Source organism: Helobdella robusta (genome assembly GCF_000326865.2).
Source record: "Helobdella robusta unplaced genomic scaffold HELROscaffold_7, whole genome shotgun sequence".
Classification (NCBI taxonomy): Eukaryota; Metazoa; Annelida; class Clitellata; order Rhynchobdellida; family Glossiphoniidae; genus Helobdella; species Helobdella robusta.
In genome coordinates this window covers 101,656-120,837 of record NW_008705398.1, presented here as the reverse complement: position 1 = coordinate 120,837, position 19,182 = coordinate 101,656, and the positions used below count along the sequence as shown (strand labels likewise).

Sequence of the window (19,182 nt, the reverse complement as noted above, 5' to 3'; positions counted from 1 at the left end):
TTCAATGTCCATACTGTTCTGATCATCATTCAGAGAGCTTTCATTCAAATTGCCATTCGATGTTGATGTCGTTGTAGTCGTTGTTGTTGTTGCAGTCACTGATACTGTTGTGAGAGCTGTCGTGGTTGATGGTGCAGCAGTTGTCATTGCCAATGATGTTGTTGATGAGGATGAAGTTAAGGTACTGGATCCATAGAGAGCAGAAGATGATAAGGAGGACGTTGTCGTTGTTATCATTTGATTAGAAGGAATGATTTGTTGCTGTTCAGTGAGTAGTAATTCACTCTCTCTCTTCCTCTTCTCCTCCTCAAACTCCAACTCCTTGATGCTGTCCTCGAGAACCGTCGGCCAAAAATCCCCTTCAAAGTATGGAAGTTCAGTGGCACTGGAGATGTTGTTCTCTACCGCATCCTTCAAGATGTCCTGGTAACAACAAATTTGTGATAGCCGAGTCAGTGCATGCATGCATGCATGTATGAACGAACGAACGAATGAATGAATGAATGACATGATGGATGAGTTGGCTGTCAGGTGGTCCTTTATAAACCTAAATACGATAATGCAGGAAACTGTTGTTCACAGATATATTACGGCAAAAGGCATTTGAAAAGTGCAGAACGAATGGTGTCAATCAGATAATGAGATAAATGGCACAGCACAGCACTCATGAAGGAACAAATGAATGGGCAAATGAAACAATGGAAGGCTGCAAAAAACTGAATTAGCCACCTTATAATCGACGACAATTTTTTCCATGATAGCTCTGTCAAGCATCTTCTTGTACCAGTCCTGCAGTCGTTTTGGCTTTGGGATCTTCATGTCGGGAGGGTGGCAGTGGAAGATGTAATCGTCTCCCTCACTTGGCGGACAGGCCCAAATATGAGCTGTCGCGTAACTATTAACGAAAAAAACCCAAAATTTTCCTATGTATTCATCACCAAACACATAATAATAATAATTGTAGGACATAATAGTTGCGATAACAATTAAACAATATTACAACTAATATGAAATTTTATCAAACTATTTAAAATATGTTCCTTAAAAATCTTACCTACCCCAATTTTTTAACATAATCAAGGTAGCCAATGAGTATTTCATGGTAAACGGGAGTCCGCATGTGCTTAGGTTGAAAGAAATTTACACTGTCCAAGTAGGCAATGTATATACGCCTGTATTTGTTTGTTTGTTTGTTTGTTTGTTTAACACTACAATGCTTCCATCAGCAACATGTGCGTTATTAATAACATCAACTTCAATTCTTCATCAGCATCACAACAAAAAAAACTAATGAACTAGCCAAAATTAATTACGAACTGATGCACAGTTATCATCCGTCAAATACGAGCAACCAACCAACCAACAGCCAAATCATCAAAACAAACAAACAAACAAACAAACAAACAAACAAACAAACAAACAAACAAACAAAACAAACAAACAAACAAACAAACAAACAAACATCAACTAATCAAAAACAACCAGCCAGCCAACCAACCAACCAATCAACACCAACCTAGCATTTGGAGCAGGAGAGTTTGACCCATATTCTTGTACATGCATTCCAAAGAAGCATATACTGCATCCATCTATTTCTTCGAAAGCAAATATGGATTTGGCTGTGTATGGAAAGGAATCTGGCATCTCATCTCCATGTCGACCTCTCATTAATGGCTTAACTTCCACTGTTTTTTCTGAGCTGGAAAGAACTCGGATGGTCACCTCTCCGGCACCACAATCACTTTTTGTTAGGAACGAATTCACTCGGGCCTCCAAATAAGTTCCAAGTTTCGTTTGTGGCAGTCCTATCAAGAAAATATCGTGAACTTGCAGAGTACTTTGCTTTTTGTATAATCATAATCATCATCGATATATCAATTAAATTAAATGAACAGTCGGCGTTTTCCTTTGTTGTTTTATTGAGAATCATAATCATGATCGACACCGCAATTAAAATGAAACGCCGGTATCCGAAATTTTTCTGCTTCATAGACATAGCAATGAAGTTAAAAGATGTTATTTGTGTTGGAAACATCGAAGAAATCGGCGCTTTTTTCGTGAGCTTTTTTAAATTTATTAAATTGTTATTTCAATATTTCACTATTTGTTTTGGTTTCGCAAAAAGTGTCTCAATATGTGACAAATATGTGTCCTGCGGACACCGAAGTGGAACGCGGGGGTATGGGGAGCAAAATTAGGGATGTCCCGCCCAATTCGGGACGGTTGGCAACTATGCACACGTTAATAATTACAATGAATCATGCTATAAAATTGTATCTCTTTGATACAATACTAAAGGAAAAAACCACAAAACACAGGAAAAAACAACCATTCAACGATTTTAATTAATTAATTAACATATTTGTAATATGGCCAGTACAAATTATTGAAAAATAAATATATCAAAAGGGAGTTTACTTTTTGCAGTATATTTATTTTCCTTTCTCTTGATGTTGTTGGCAGTTGAACACTGTTGACATACAAAGGAGCCCTGCCAAACAGCTTCCAAGTACAACGAACATATCTGGTGTTGTTTCTTGCCACAGAGTGAGCACTCTATGAATCTAGGATGGAGTGAGCATGGTGATTGATGATGGCTGTTAATTTCAAAATATCGCTATCGACCATGTTGTATCGACGATATCTTTTCAGTATTGGTAAATCTTTAGATGCCAAGTATCAAACTCGATATCTCCGATACTTTTTAGACAAAAAAAAATTGATACCGGATAGAAATACTTGCTAATGTAAAATGGATGTATCGTAATTAATGACAATTTCTATTTTCAAAATTAAACGCGTCTTTAAATGGTAAATTTTTATGATTTAAATTAAGATTTGCTGCCATTTTTCATGTTCGTTTCAAAAAGTTGTTTCGCAACCGCTACACTTTGAATCCCGAAACGTCACTCCTCTGCTCAGTGGTCCAAAACTACTTCAAAAAAGTGTTTAATTTTTTAATTAACAAATTGTTTCAACTAATAAAAAGCATTTATTTATTGATTTGTTAAAATAAAAATAAAGATATCTTCACCCGTTTTTGTTGAAATAATTTTATTTGTTTGTTTGTTGAAATAATCTTTTATTTGTTGGCAATCATGTTTTATTTATGAAACACTCGACAAACGATTGCTCTTATCATTCTGAAAAAATTAAGAGCCCTGGAAGTAAATTTTTCAAACAATCATTTTCATTTTACTCAATTACAAATACGAAACACACTGTTATGGATAGAATAAAAGTTCCGCATTCGTGTCGCATCGTTTGAAAAATACAAAGTATTGGTATTGCCAGTTAAACTTTCAGAAAGGAGTATTGGTGCCGACAGAACATTTCAAAACACGATAGAAATTATCAGTATTGTTAAGCAGCCAGTTAGTGGTGGTGACGGGGACAATATGTTTGAGGCATGTAGGATGATGATGACCCATGAAGGAATATGATAATTTGATCAAAAGATGATGACGACGATCAATATTATTTCTATTTATTGCATCACTTATCTACCACACCAAAGAAACTTACGGCTCCATTTCTAATTGATTGTTTTTCGTTTTCTCAAATAACTCTTTCCTTATGCGTCTGTAAACAACAAAGTAAATTGCTAAACTATAAAACACAATCATTGATGAAAATTACCATTAATAATAAAACACAAAACAAGCCATTTAGTGACATTCAAATGGACAATGAACGAACGGGAACATTATTATTATCATCACTAAAATTAATATCATTAACAAGGATTGGATGACATACATGTTGGGCTGTGTAGCATCTTCATTTAATTCCATCTCTTCCGACTTGTTGTCCAAGAAACATTTTTCACAAAATACATACCTGCAGTAAATTTATCATCGTTGTTCTCGTCATCATCACCATCACCATCACGACCTCATCACCATCATCATTCTCCTGACGATGGTCAAGGGTAACAAGAGTCACTGACCTATTCTGATGGCTGTAGTAGACAGCATTGACCGGAATGCTGCACATTGCCTTTCCATAGCAGCAGAGAGCCTGTGGAGAGAACATGTACTTCCTGCCACAACAGAAACCAAGCGCCCTCATCACACCATCTATCTCTCCTTCGAACACCTCAGACAGCTGAATGTAGCAAAAGTTATATGTAAGTACACAAATGTGGAAGGAAAGAAGAAAGAGTATAAAGAGTGTACCTTGGTAGAGAATTTGTGCACTCTCGATGTTTTCCTGTTATAAATCCAAGCATTTTCGAACATGAGCCACACATCTTCTACATACTGCCATGGGTCTTGGTAACCATCTGTGTCCAACTTTCGTTTGATTGTCGACAGGTCCATCGGGTGTTTTATGATGTCAAAATAATCCTGCAGTCAGTCCACCCATTGAACGAATAAACGTTTTGTATAGTTTGAAATAGTTTTATAGCTAAGCTATGTCAATCAATTATACGCTAAACATTCAAAATATTGTGCTATGCAAATGTTACAACTATACAACAACATAATGTAGAACAACAGCAAAACAACAAACAACTATCTGTAACGTACGGGTATCTGCAAGAGCACTGGATCAACAGGTTGTCTAAAAGGGATGGACTCATCCAATCTGTACAACTTTTCTAATGTCGGCAACAAATGTAGCCTCAATTCATTTGGCTTCCAAGCTGTGTGTGTGTGTTCATACAAGTACTCGTGTTTATTTTCATGCATGTGTGTACAACTGACTAGTATAGTACATAATACGTTTGCTTACAGTAAATGCAAGAATTTGAAAAGAACGAATTTAAGTCTTTCTTTCTAAATTATATTCAGTTATTATTTATCACCTACATGAAGAAAATATCATAAAACAGATGAAAATTTAAAAAATTTGATCCCAATCTCAATATTTTGAAGAAGGCAGCCGCACTGCATGCCTGCATCACTTGATTCGATATATTTTTCAAATATGTGTCCTCCATTATAAATCTGCACGAATCTACCACATAAGTTAATAAATAAACTTCATTAAACATTGAAAATTGTTTAAAACTGAAAAAATTACTCATAAATTTGCCAATTTTTGTTTGTGGCACATTGGTTCTACTTAGTAATGGTGATGATGTCGATGAAGATGTTATTGCCTCACATGTGGAGAAGATGTTAACTTTACTTTCGACATTTGAAGTTGGAAGCAACTTGCCACCATCAATCTGTTGATGTGGTTGTTGCTGTAAGAAAGCCTGTGACTTGCCATCTTCCACTTCTTCTTTAACTTGTTTATGTGAGCCAGCAATGTGTGATGATGTTGTTGGCTCCACTTTGAAATAATTATCATTTTTCGTCGATGATGACGACAACGATAGATTAATATCGTCATCCTCTTTTAAATTTTCTTCAACTTTAATTTTTATCTGAGTATCTTCGATAGAGTCTTGAGACCTGTGTGATAAGAACAGACCAAATAAGAATGGAAGATGATCACGAGATGGCATCACGTTTGTCATGACTACCAAAAAACACACATCAAGTAAAGAGAAACAGAGTGAACGAACCCCACATCTTTCTTTACAATGCCAGCACCTTGTGGACCACCACCACCAACAACCACTGGAGGTGTCGAGGATGAACCAAATGAATTATTGAAAGAAGGTGAATGTGTGGGGAGAATGAATGAAGGCGATGATGACGATGATGATGATGTAGGAGATGCAAAATGACTCGTTGGCCATGGAAGCATGCGGCATTTGTTCAGGTTCTGTTGGTGCTGCTGCTGTTCCAGGCTCTGCGCAGTAGTAACGACGATAATAAATAACTACAATTATTATTTTATTATGTGTGTAACAGTTAAATCATTTAGTGATGAGTTCTTATTAAATAAGGAGATCATAGGCATGCTATTTAACATTCTCAACAGCATACTCTTGAAGGGAATAAAGGAGGTGGGAATGAAATTTGATCAGACCTGTTTGATGAGAATATTTTTCAACTGTTGTTGCGGGGAATTCAAGCTGTTGATGCTACTTGATGTTGTGCTTGCTGCTGCTATGGACAATGATGTTGATGGCCGTGGCGATACAGGAGGAGGCAGCTGAATGAACAGGCAACAAAAACAAGTAAACTGTAAATATGCATGCATTAAATATACAGTAGCAGGAATGGCTGAATGATAAACATTTCGTACATAAATATAAACAGTTATTTCTTAATCTTCACGCGCATACGCACACACACACACACACACACACACATATATATATATATACAATAAAACCTCGTATGTATATATATATATATATATATATATATATATGTGTGTGTGTCCTGGTTATGAGTGTCCTGGTTATGACATTAAACTGACCCTCACTGCCTTGTGAGTGATGTTGGATCATCAAAGGCTAGGCCCACCGCTTATAACTGTGGTTGCGTAAGGAAGGGCGTCCTGTGTAAAAACTAGCCAAATAATAATACTTATGATGACGGAAAAAACAATGGCCCTCAGTATCCGGCAGAAGAGGGTGCGAAGAATCTCCGGAGACCCAGTCCATGGGGTTGTGGTGCAAGGCCCTGTGGATGGTCTGGCTACTGGCACCCCACTCTATAGTGTGGCGGTGCAAGGCACTATAGATGGAAGGACTACTTGTAGACCAAGGGATTGGAGGTTTGGTACCTGGAATGTAGGCACGTTGACAGGAAGAAGTTTGGAAGTGGTGGAGGAGCTGCAGAGGAGAATGGTTGACGTGGCTGCATTACAGGAGATCAGATGGAAGGGTGAGGGTACAAGGTTTGTGGAGGCTAAAGGTGGAAGATATAAGTTGTGGTGGAAGGGGGATGATGGTACGGGAGGAGTTGGTGTGATGGTAAGAGAAGAGTTGGTGGAGAAGGTGTTGGAAGTGAGGCGGAGAAGCAATGGGGTAATTGTGGTGGTGATGGTGTTTGGAAAAGTAATAGTGAGGGTGATATCAGGATATGCTCCGCAACAAAGTAGGAAGGAAGAGGAGAAGGATAGGTTTTATGATGATGTTTCTGACGAGATCGGGCAAGCGGGGTTGAATGAGTTTGTGGTGTTGTTGGGTGATTTGAATGGTCATGTGGGGGCGGATGCAGACGGATATGAAGGTGTACATGGGGGATGGGGATATGGTATACGGAATGAGGAAGGGCGTAGAGTGTTGGAGTTAGCGGGTGCACATAGCATGGTGGTGGGGAATACTTGGTTCACAAGGGAACCAGCGCGATTGATTACTTATAGGTCAGGGGAACATAGATCGATGATAGACTATATATTGGTAAGGGCCAAACAAAGGAAGTATGTGAAGAATGTGAAGGCGATACCTGGTATGTTGCAGCATAGTATGGTTCACAAGGGAACCAGCGCGATTGATTACTTATAGGTCAGGGGAACATAGATCGATGATAGACTATATATTGGTAAGGGCCAAACAAAGGAAGTATGTGAAGAATGTGAAGGCGATACCTGGTATGTTGCAGCATAGTATGGTTGTGATGGATGTGACATCAAAAGAAATGGGGAGGAGGAAGAAGGATAAGTTTGTGGCAAAGAGAAAGACATGGAAGTTGCAGGATGCAGAGGTGAGGAAGGCATTTGAAGTGAAGGTGGCTGAAAATAGGGAGAGTGGTAAGGATAGAGATGTTTGGGAGAGATACAGGGACTGTGTGTTGGCTACGGCAGATAAAGTATGTGGATGGGCGAAAGGAAAGTGTAGGCATGGTGAGACGTGGTGGTGGGATGAAGATATAAGAAGGGTTTTGGAAGTCAAGAAGGAGAGGTTTAGGGTATGGAGAAGGGACATGACGGAGGAAGCGGAGTCTGAGTATAGGAAGGCTAAGAAGGTTGCAAAACAGGCAGTGGCAACTGCAATGACGAAAGCATCAGATAGGTTAATGAAGGAAATGGAATTTGATGTGAGTTCGAGGAAAATGTTCAAAGTAGCAAAGCAGTCAATGAGGGATAGGAAAGATGTTATAGGGAATGGATGTGTTTGGGATGGATCTGGCAAGTTGTGCATAGATGAGGAGGAAAAAGCTCAGGTGTGGAAAGCTCATATGGAAAGGTTGATGAATGAAGAGAATGAGTGGGATGGAGATGTGGAATCCGCGGTCACACACGGACCTATAGAGAAGGTGACGATGGAGGAAGTAGAGAAAGCAGTTAGAGAAATGAAACTAGGTAAGGCGACAGGGGTTTCGGAAGTGGCGGCAGAACATATTAAAGCGAGTGGGGTGATAGGAATTGAAGTTATGATGAGAATTGCTAACAGTATGTTTGATGATGAAGGTATACCTGAGGATTGGCGACACAGTGTGTTGGTGCCGTTGTATAAGGGCAAAGGAGATGTGAGAGATTGTGGGTCATACAGGGGTGTGAAATTACTAGAGCACGAAATGAAGGTAGTGGAGAGGGTGCTTGAGAGGAGGTTGAGAAGTATGGTGACAGTTAATGAAATGCAGTGTGGGTTTATGCCTGGTAGGGGAACGGTGGATGCGTTGTTCATGGTGAGAATGTTGCAGGAGAATTATAGAAAGAAGATGTACATGTACATCTTCTTTCTTCTTGTACATGTGTTTTGTGGATCTAGAAAAGGCTTTTGATCGAGTACCAAGAAAGGTCATTGAATGGGCGTTGAGGAAGAAAGGAGTGAATGAGAGACTTGTTAAAGCTGTGATGTAGCTGTATGAAGGGGCAAAGACAAAGGTGAGGGTTGGAAGGGGGATGTCGGACGCTTTTAGTGTTAAGGTAGGAGTGCATCAAGGATCAGTGTTATCACCGTTTCTGTTTGCAATTGTGATGGATGTTGTGTGTGGAAACATAATGGAGGGGTTGTTATTTGAGATTTTGTATGCAGATGATTTAGTCTTGATGGCTGATAGCATGGAAGAATTGCAGTTAAAATTTGACAGATGGAAAAGTGTTATTGAAAAGAAAGGGTTAAAAGTTAATATTGGTAAGACGAAGGTAATGGTGAGTGGGGAAGGTGGAGAGCGAGTGATAAGTAAAATAGACCCCTGTGGGGTATGTGATAGGAGAGTGAAGGCTAACTCGGTATTGTGTATAGGATGTCAGAAATGGGTGCATAAGAGATGTAGTGGTGTGAGGGGGGCACTGATAAAGGTGGAAGGCACGTTCAAATGTAAGAAATGTGTTCATGGTGTGATTAATAGGACGGACGCAAGGACGGGGTTGAGTGGTGGTATTGAAAGAGTGGAAAGCTTTGTTTACTTAGGGGATAAGCTGAATGCGGATGGAGGATGTTTGAGTGCAGTTACGGCTAGAGTTCGTGTGGGATGGATGAAATTTAGGGAACTGGGTGGGGTATTGTGTGGAAAGAAATGGTCAGTGAAGATGAAAGGGAGGGTATATAAAGCATGTGTGAGAGCAGCGATGGTATATAGTGGTGAAACTTGGGTGTTGAGGAGAGAGGAGGAAAGTGTACTGCAGAGGGCTGAAAGAGCTATGGTGAGGATGATGTGTGGGGTTAAAGTGAAGGATAGGAGGAGTAGTACAGAGCTGATGTCAATGATGAGACTGAATGAGGACATTGTGACATTGATAAGGAGATCGAGATTGCGGTGGTATGGACATGTGTTGAGAAGGGATGAAAGGGTCGGGATTAGACAAGCGTTGGAGTTCGAGGTTGAAGGAGTGGTAGGAAGGGGTCGTCCGCGATTGGGATGGAGAGAGCAGGTGGAGAAGGACAGGGTGAAAGCGGGGTTGCGTGATACTGAGGCGAGTGACAGATGTGGATGGCGTCGAGGGGTATTTCGGTTTCATCATAGGTAGCCAAACGGCAACCCCCGATCTTGGGGAAAATGCCATCTAAACGTGTGTTGTTGTTGTGTTGTGTATATATATATATATATATATATATATATATAATAAGGTCGCAGATACAATTGTTAAAAAATGCAATACATTTCTCAGCAATACACACACACACACACATACAGATATATAAATAGCACCTCACGATGGTGATATACATAACGATATATATCCAGTAAAACTTCGTTACAATGGTCTCGGATACAAGTACCTTCAGATATAGAGTACAATAGTTTATGGTCCAAACATACGCAAATGTAAGGCATTTCTGATGAAAATCACCAAAATTTTGACTCGTTGATAAAAAATCCATTATATTATTTTTTTTATATAAGCCTATAAGACTCACTTGGAGAAAAGTTTGATTTGTTGAAGATAACTGAACAGATGTTTAAAACAATTTATTAATAAACTAGTCCGCTATTTGCATGGTATTTAATTGATGGATTTTTGCTCTTTTGTTCTATTTCCTAAGATGTCAGATGAATTAAAAGAACATGGGAGGCATTAGATTTTGATCACAAATCAGCCAAAAGATTTTTCTAAACCATTAAAATTTTCCAATTTTAATATTTAAACTTTAAAACTATTTTATTGTAAAAACGCACACTTTTCAAGATTAATTAGCAAATTGTTATTTGCCTATAAAGTTTCATGAATTTTTGCGTGGGTGAGAACGTACCTCGGACGTGACATAACAATTCTACCTGTCCATTGAAGTACATTATAACGAAATTCTACTGTATGTACCTCACTAACCAATGGATTGATAGGTGAATTTATGTTGGCTGGCTGTCGCATGGAGGGAACAAGTGAACCAGCTTTGTAGGATGGTTAAGAAAAATTTGGTAGAAATTTATTTTTGCCTTTCAATGCAATTTCATATAATCATATCATCATTTTTTATGTTAATAAAAACTGGAAACAGAAAAAACTTAGTTTCATTCATTGGTGATTAAAAGCATTAAAATTAAATTAATAGGAACTTTGTGGTGGTGGCAGCCGTAAGTTAACAAGTGGTATCCTGAAATTTGAAGGGTTGTTGTGTCTGTTTAGGTTATTCATGTTGTTGCTGCTGCTGTTGATTTCATGTTGTTGTCGCTGTGTGAGGAGCAGCTGTTCTTGCTGCGAGCGTTTCAATTTCTTCTCCTCCAGCTCCTTTTGTATTCGATAAATTTTCTCCGCCAGTAAGTGGTAATATTCTTCCTGTTTTATTATTGATGGTGTATAAGGTTGTCTGACTACATGCTTGCTATAAAATCTTCCTAAACACACACAAACACACAGACACACTAATAAATGAATGAGCCAGAAACTAACCCGACTGTTTGCTTTCTCGTACATGTCTCCCTCAACTTTCCGTGAATATTGAACAAGATTTCGGATTCGAGAGTCCTTTAAATAACTTGGATCAGGGGTTGGAAAAATGGCTTGAACTCTGTTAAATAAAAACATCAATACACAAAGTCATCATCAACAACAACAGTACCAAAAACAGAAATGTTTTTCTATAAGATTAGCAACCAATGAACAACTTGCAGCAACAACCTCATCAAACAAAGCACTAACAGTTTATGAACAAGATGATTTCTTAGATCCTGGGTTATACTCTGATGCCATTGTTTCATAACAGGTGTCCTTACCTCAACTGGACCCCCAGAACTATTTAAGTGATTAGTTGCACCTCCTCCATTTTGTCCTCCATAACTATAACTTTCTCCACCCCCAAAGCAAATAGAATTATTAGCCTGATCAATGTGCATATTATCTGAAGATGTTATCAGTTCTTGATGTGATACTGCTTGTGATGTAGGTGATGCCTGTTGTTGTTGAATCTGTTGTTGTTGTTGTTGATGCAGTTGTAACATCCGATGTCTTGCAGCAACAGTCTATCATCAATCAAAAAATGTTAGACTGACAAACAATATTCTAATAATATGCACAATTTATAATTAATAAAGAACCAGATGAGCAAGTTAAAATGGAAATTAAATTACAAATAATTATTTAATAACATACATTTTGCAAACTAATCTCTTCAGCAGACAAGCCCAAGGCTTCGTAGGCAAGCATCAGGTTGGGTTGTTGTTGCTGCTGCTGCTGAAACAAATGATGCTGATGATTTTGTTGAGGCATAACATCTGGCTGGTTAGAAAGAGGAGGAACACTTGTTACTGCTGTGGATGCCTGGGCAAACATTGTTGCAGCTGTTGTGGATGCAGATGTCAGTGCTGACGGCATCAATGACGAAGATGATGAGGCTGTCAATGATGACGATGATGAAGAAGACGACGACGGCAATGATGATGATGATGATGATGCAAGGGCATACTGACCAGGATTTTTGATTGGCAGGCAAACAGTGCAATCACTACGTGGGCAGTTTTTGTAATGTGTAATGATCTGCCTAGAGGATGCACAGTGTGGCACTGAGAAATTAAAAAAATCAAGTAGTTATTCCACATTTGCTAGGATATTCTAAATTCAGCAATTCAGCTAAATATCAAAAACACAACTAACCCTTGCAAGCCTTTCCCTTCTGGCACTCGCCCATGTGTTTCAGGACATGCTTCATAGTTTGACAGTGAGGCATCTGGCATGGCGTCAATGTTTTGTTGAGGCTTAACATCTCCTGGTCTCTTCGCTGGCACTTGTGTGCATGCAACAACAACACCAGCTGCTGTCTAATCAAGTTTTGTTTGTTGGGATCTGATGTTGCTTTTGACGTTGAAGATGAAGACGATGATGGTCTTGTTGTAGAGGCTGTACTGATAGCATTCAGTGTTGAGAATGATGATGATGATGACGATGGCTGTACATCCAAGTGATTTTTAGATATATTTGTAGATGATGATGATGGTGTTGTTGTTGTTGTTAATGATAAAATATTGTTATTCGAAAGAGCTGAGTGAGGTGATAAGTTATTAAAAACAGAAGTTGAAATGAATGTGTATTGGTTATTGACAATTTGTGGGGTTGGTTGGTGCTGTTGCTGTATAAACAACTGTTGCAATTGATTTTGTTGCAGCTGCTGCTGTTGCAGTTGGTCCAGTTGTTGATTGTTCAACCTACTAGAAAGCTATATTTGAAAAAAAATAAAATATTTCATCATCAAATTGAAAAACTACATGAAAAATGTTAAATAAAGAAATGCAAACAAACCATGGAAATATTAGGTGTGTCCACATTATTTTGTTGGTGCTGCTGCTGTATATGTTGTATTTGTGTTTGTTGCAAATTAACTTGTTGTTGCAGCTGATTAGGCTGTGCTAAAAATGATATACCTCTTATTCTTGGTGTTGTAATCAAGTCACTATTGTTTGTGACAATGTTGTTGTTGTTGTTGTTGTTGGGAATTCCATTGTTGACGATGATGTTGTTTATGTTCACGTTATCAGCATTTGTCAAAACAGTTTTGTTACCATCATTCACATCAACAAAAGAGTTGTTATTCATCACTATGTTGCTATTTAAATTATGATTTAAAAAGCTGTTGTTGTTATTGCTAGGTAGGATGCTGGTACTAAGATTGTTGGCATAAATGATGTTGTTGATGGAGGTGGAAAGAGAATTGGCAGCAGTACTTATTAAGACATATTTTTGAATTGCTGATGTACTGAATCGTGGTTGGACAGCAAGAAAACGTTGGGGGTTATTGCTGTCAATAACAGAAGGCATTCCACTTTTATTTAAAATTATATTGTTGTTAATGTTGTTGCTGATGTTGTTGTTGGTGCTGGTAAAAATTGATGTATTTGCAATGTTGTTATTGTTGTTGATGCCAGGAGACCAGTTGGTAACATTGAGCTGATTTGAAGAGGCAAGAATATTACCATTGAAAAGAAATTGCTGAGATAATGCTGACTGACTTGCTGATCTGTTTGGGACAACAATGGTCATTATATTCTGACGGGCTTGTTGGTTCATACTGTTTTGAGAATTATTATCATTAGAAAGAACATTGTTGTTGTTATTATTAACATTGTGGTTGTTGTTGTTGCTGTTAAGAGCCACTGGAAAATTGAGTTTAGCACCGGGTTGGATATTGTTTGATGGTGATGCTTGAAAATGCCCTCCTGACATTGAAGAGGAGGAAGTTGATTGTGGCAAGATTGTAACTATCTGCTGTGCTTGACTGTTAAGCAGTTTCTGTTGTTTCATCAAATGCTGTTGCAAAGTAGATGCTGAAACATTGGTCATAACATTAGGTGTTGAAGTGATTGATGGCGCACAACAAGTAATTAACACAACATTGCTCTGCGATGTATTACAAAATGCAACATCTGGTTGCTGCTGGGAACCGGCTAGTGTTATAGTCAAAGAATTGTTTCTCATTTGATTAGCTTTATTTCCATTTTTTTCCAAACTGTTTGATATTTCATATGTCATTGCAGATGTAGATAATTCATCCGGTAATTTGCTTTCAATATCAGACATAAAAGACCATGAATCTGAAACAATACCACGTCAATGAGCAAGATATGAATATAAATTCTAGGACATTCATATAAGTAACCAAATACAATGGAAATATTTATTTTGTGAACAAAACAAATGCATACCTGCATCCGCTGTTGATGGCTGACATATTTTTGTTCTTTTTGCAGGTGGACCCTCCATTATCTTGTGAAGTTTGAATCAAGACATCTGTGAAATGTGCAGAGTAGACCAGTTCAGTTTGCAAATGGTTGTAAAAATGTCAAAATACAGTTTTCCAATTATTGTGGACTTAACTTATTAACATTATTAAAGAAGAACTTTAATATAATATTTTTGAAATATTTTGTTATGTGTATTTGCGAGTAAAATTATGATCAATAACTGGCAAAAATTAAAACAAGATTTTAGCACCTAAATATTATATTATTAAATGAAGAAATCCTTTTTTAATGATGGCTGTAGAGATAAAAGAAAGTCCGTAACATCGGATGGGTCAAATACCAAGAATTTAAGTTTTATAAATGATCCAATTTGTAAATCAACATTCCGCCGTGTCTCTAATTCTATTAAAATTAATGATTAATAAAAACTCCATTGAAATAAAAATTAATGCGTTTGTTTAACAAAGTTAAGATGGCGACCTCACACACAATCAATCGAGCGAAACCAGCGGAAATTGATTAATTACTATTTTATTTCAAAGTCATCTTGAAATCATCATCTTTCTGACATTAGTTTCAATTACTAAATTAAATAATTTATTAATTCAGTTAATAAAAATCAAAAACAAAAAGTAAATTTTTATACACTTCCAACAGCCAACGACGGTGATTAACAAACGGTCGTAGTTCGCGATATGATATGAGCCATTGGAGCAGTTCTGTCAAGTTATGGTGTCAATAATTCACATGTGAACAAATTATTGAAAAAATTAAATAAAAATTAATAGTTTTTATCTGATTACGCAAATGATTAACAGATTCATCGGAGATCGTTATGTTACGCATGAACAGTTTTTAGATGTTCTCCCTAAAATTTTAATGACCGAAGTCTGAAAGCATGATTATTCACTATAGGTTCTGATTGAAAATTATGTAACATTTTTTGCAAAAGAAATCATTTGTTATATTTTAATGTTTAATCAATCAATCAATCAACCAACCAACCAATCAATCAATCAATCAATCAATCGTCATTTCTGCGATGTTCAACAGCGCTCCTCAATGAATTTCACAAAAACAGATGGGTCTTGAGATCTGCTTTGAACTATCTAAGTGATGGAGTAACCTATTTAGACGAGGTAGAGAGTTGCAGAGAAAAGGACTAGATAAAGCAAACGCTGGGCGTTTTGGTTTAATTAGGATCATCAAGGAAAGATAAAAGTTTAAAAATACTTACTAATATGTAAATTTACAAATTTTAAACTATTCCTTATGTAAAACGTACGTTGGAAAATAAATATTTCCATCCAATATTCGCCGATGTATAAATTAAGAATAAAATTACCTTACAGTGTTAACAGCACATTTCTCTCTATCTTAATCAATGAAAGTCAGGTGTTGCGGCTTAAAAGTTAATTAGACAGCATTTGACGGCCTTATTCTGACATTTAAAGTAAACGATTGCCATAAAAAATGTCGTCATATGTGAGGAAGAGACCGGTGATAACAGTAATAAGTGCAGAGCCATTGTCTGCCAGTGATTTCAAAAGTTGTACTGAAAAGAAATGTTTTGAATTCAAAAATATTGAATCGATAGCAAAGCAAATCCAATTGTTTAACAACGCCAACAACATTACTGCTAACATTTATAGCAAGGACAATACTGATGGTGATGATAAAGTTAAATTAACATACGATCCTCCAAAAAAACCACCCAGACCACCGATTCCAGGTTTGTAAACCATTCATGCACTTTACACTTGAAACTAGTTTGTTAAATTGTATCACAAATTAAAAAGCATTGTTTCTATTGGTTTGTCTGCCTACAAAACGTTTCTAAGTTATGATGTGCTGGGCTAGCTAGTTGTTTTGTGTCATATGTTAAATTATATAATTTCAAGTTATATAAACTTGTTATCTTGAGGTAATATAATATAATGATAATAATAAATAATACAATACTAATTATTACTATTATCACTTTTATAATCTTAATCACATTTGATGATATTAATTATTAAATGTGATCAGCTACCCTCAATACTCAATTGTTATTAAATTCAATTTTCCCAGTAATTTTGAAGTCCAAGATCAATCCAGTCCCTGTAACAAGGAAAAGTTTAAACACAACTAAATGTACCTCTCCCAGTATTTTAGATTCCAAGTTTAATTCTAATGTGAATGCTGGAATAAAAAAGGATGATGAAGAATTAGTAAATGATATCCCCAAATCTAATTATACCCCTGATGTCTGCACTGAATCTATAGCATTCAAAGAATTGAAAATGAAATTTGGCGGAAATTGGATGGACAACGTTCACAACAACAATTGTGGCGCTTCTAAAGAACAAACTTCTAATGTTGTAAGCAGGAAAAAATTAATGAATAATAATTTAACAATAATTAGACCCAAAACTTTATACACAAACAAATTAATTTGTGAAGAATCAATTGATACAAGCTTATCAAAATCGTTTGAAGATCAAGCAAGTTCAAATGAAAACCATGAGGTTATAACCTTGAGAAAAACTTCAAATATTCCTCAAAAGCCAACAATCATCAAGCCCAAACCTTCACTTTCTATGTCTATGATTTCATTGAATAAAAAAGAAAATAAAATTGTCAGTAAGGTAAATAATAAAATAGACACATGCATTGAAGGTATTGATTTGATTAGAAAAGACAACCACTTGAATGCTAAGAAGCTGGAAAATGAAGAGAAGGACATGCAGGCTACAGAAAGACACAACATCACTCAAGCTCAATTTAAAGTGTCAGATGATGTGCATGTTATGCCATCGAAACCTCAACCTAAGAGACCAAATATTTCACCAAAAATCAACCAACAACCAGGTCTACAAGAATATATTCAACAAACATTTGATTTTGTTTTTTAAAAAACATAAATTTCTTACTTTCAGTTCCATTGGCAGTTGCTTTGTTTGATTATGATTCAGGACATCCAGAAGATTTAAAGTTTAAGGTTATGTATTGCTAAAAATTTGAATGTACAGATTACAACCTATCATCAAATCTTGGTGAATTCATGTAGTTCAACTAAAAGAAATTAACTTAATAAATCGTATACTACAGGCTAATGATGAAATAACATTAGATAGTTGGGTGGGTGATGAATGGATGAAAGGCCACTTGAAAATCAACGACGCTGAACCTGAAAATTCAAAAATTCATCAGGGCATGTTCCCTTCAAGTTTCGTTCAGGTTCTTGTTCCTCTGCCAGTCCACGCAACGACTGCTGATGGTGACGTCTGTTGTGATGCTGCAAACAAAGTATGTATTGTCGAAGATCACTGTGCTGATGACAAAAGCCAGATTGAAAACAAATGTGATGCTTCACAAGAAACTAAACTTTGTCGAGCGTTGTGGGTTACATTATTAATTTTCTCTTCATTTCATTGCATTAATTTATGCTAAGAATGAATTACGGAATAATCGAGATCAATAATTGTAATCATAGCTTTCCAATCATATAAAATCCTTATCATTTAACACATGTACCAACTATCTATAAGAAGATGAGCGTTAGTAAAATGAAAATCTTAGTGAATTTAACAAGATTGAACTTGATCAATGGCGAATATAGACAACTTTAACGGGGGAGGCCAAAATTTTGAAAGCGTTCAAAATTTTACGGGGGGGGGGAGCAGTTTCACGGTGGGGCCAAGATAATGACATTTGCGGTAGTGTCTATTTTTGGTCGATTTCCAAATAAAACGGTACTTTTCTGTTGAAACAATGAGTTTTGCTGACTTTTATTACAAATACAGCTCACAACGGGGACAGGCACTGGCCCCCTCCCCCTAGATCCATCACCACTAAACATGATGATGAACATCAAAACGACAAACAATGACAGGTACGACTTTCGTGGTGAGAAAGAGAACAGAGAGTTATCTTTCAAAGCAGGACAGCTCATTATTGTCACCAATAAAGTTAATGATGAATGGATAGAAGGTGAAATGAATGAAAACGAAATCGTATCACGAGGGATTTTACCACTTTCATTTGTTGATTTCAATATCGATAGTACTGAAATGTAAGTTCAATTAGATTATGTGCTATTTTTAAAAACCAGTTGACAACAAAAAAAATATAATTTCTGCAGGTTTCAAACTGTACATGAACTTAACGAAAAGGAAAAGTCAAGCCCTGCAAATTATTCTTCAAATCTACCAAGAAAAGTTATCGCACTTTATGATTTTCAGAGTGAACATCAGGGAGATTTAAACTTCAGAGCCGGTGAAGTGATAAACGTACTGAAAGAGGTTGATGATGATTGGCTGCTGGGGAACATTCACAACCAAACAGGAATTTTTCCAAAAAATTTTGTTTTCTAATATTTTTTCACCTGTAAAAGATAACGTTGCATTACTATTGTCATCTTTTTATTGCATTACTATTAACCCTGGTAAGTAGCAATCAATTGGAGCACAGCTTGTGATTTTATAACTTGCATGTCAATCTGATTTCATACATACCTTAGTGTATTTATAATTTATTTTATGCACAATAGTGTACAAAACTTATTTTTATAATGTTTCATTTTTCAACCAATAAAAACATAGATATCAATCAATCAATCTTCGTTTTGCATCCAGAGACCCGGTTCCCCGAGGTAGGGCGTAAAAACATAAATAGGTAAATAAAAATTATTGTATTTATATGTTGAGTAGAAAGATAATTAAGAAATAAAAAAACAAGCAGAATGTATTGCGCACTACAATAAGATGAACAAAAGGTATATGAAAAAAGC

At 36.7% G+C, this 19,182-nt stretch overlaps 6 protein-coding genes across 6 annotated transcripts; 3 read left to right on the top strand and 3 right to left on the bottom strand.

Moving 5' to 3' along the window:
- Positions 1–285: 285 nt before the first annotated feature.
- HELRODRAFT_130363 (hypothetical protein) lies at positions 286–4,646 on the bottom strand (the record flags this gene model as incomplete). The annotated part of the gene is made up of 10 exons (XM_009030636.1): positions 286–423; positions 730–895; positions 1,059–1,172; positions 1,517–1,805; positions 2,419–2,564; positions 3,526–3,582; positions 3,760–3,840; positions 3,950–4,107; positions 4,179–4,349; positions 4,533–4,646. Coding segments are annotated over 10 exons (1,434 nt in total), but the record flags the coding sequence as incomplete, so codon positions are not given.
- A 1,033-nt stretch (positions 4,647–5,679) lies between these two features.
- On the top strand, positions 5,680–6,058 carry HELRODRAFT_164617 (hypothetical protein; the record flags this gene model as incomplete). Its single annotated transcript, XM_009030635.1, has 2 exons — positions 5,680–5,758; positions 5,811–6,058. The coding sequence occupies 2 exons, from the start codon at positions 5,680–5,682 to the stop codon at positions 6,056–6,058; spliced, it is 327 nt and encodes a 108-aa protein (XP_009028883.1).
- Positions 6,059–6,454: 396 nt separating this feature from the next.
- HELRODRAFT_164616 (hypothetical protein) lies at positions 6,455–7,357 on the top strand (the record flags this gene model as incomplete). Its single annotated transcript, XM_009030634.1, has 1 exon — positions 6,455–7,357. One exon carries the CDS (start codon positions 6,455–6,457, stop codon positions 7,355–7,357), a length of 903 nt encoding a protein of 300 aa, XP_009028882.1.
- Positions 7,358–10,938: 3,581 nt separating this feature from the next.
- On the bottom strand, positions 10,939–11,438 carry HELRODRAFT_153493 (hypothetical protein; the record flags this gene model as incomplete). The annotated part of the gene is made up of 3 exons (XM_009030633.1): positions 10,939–11,013; positions 11,128–11,245; positions 11,377–11,438. Coding segments are annotated over 3 exons (255 nt in total), but the record flags the coding sequence as incomplete, so codon positions are not given.
- Positions 11,439–12,147: 709 nt separating this feature from the next.
- Positions 12,148–12,520, bottom strand: HELRODRAFT_153213 (hypothetical protein; the record flags this gene model as incomplete). Its single annotated transcript, XM_009030632.1, has 2 exons — positions 12,148–12,236; positions 12,328–12,520. Coding segments are annotated over 2 exons (282 nt in total), but the record flags the coding sequence as incomplete, so codon positions are not given.
- Positions 12,521–18,604: 6,084 nt separating this feature from the next.
- Positions 18,605–18,766, top strand: HELRODRAFT_69259 (hypothetical protein; the record flags this gene model as incomplete). Its single annotated transcript, XM_009030546.1, has 1 exon — positions 18,605–18,766. A coding segment is annotated over one exon (162 nt), but the record flags the coding sequence as incomplete, so codon positions are not given.
- Between the last annotated feature and the right edge of the window lie 416 nt (positions 18,767–19,182).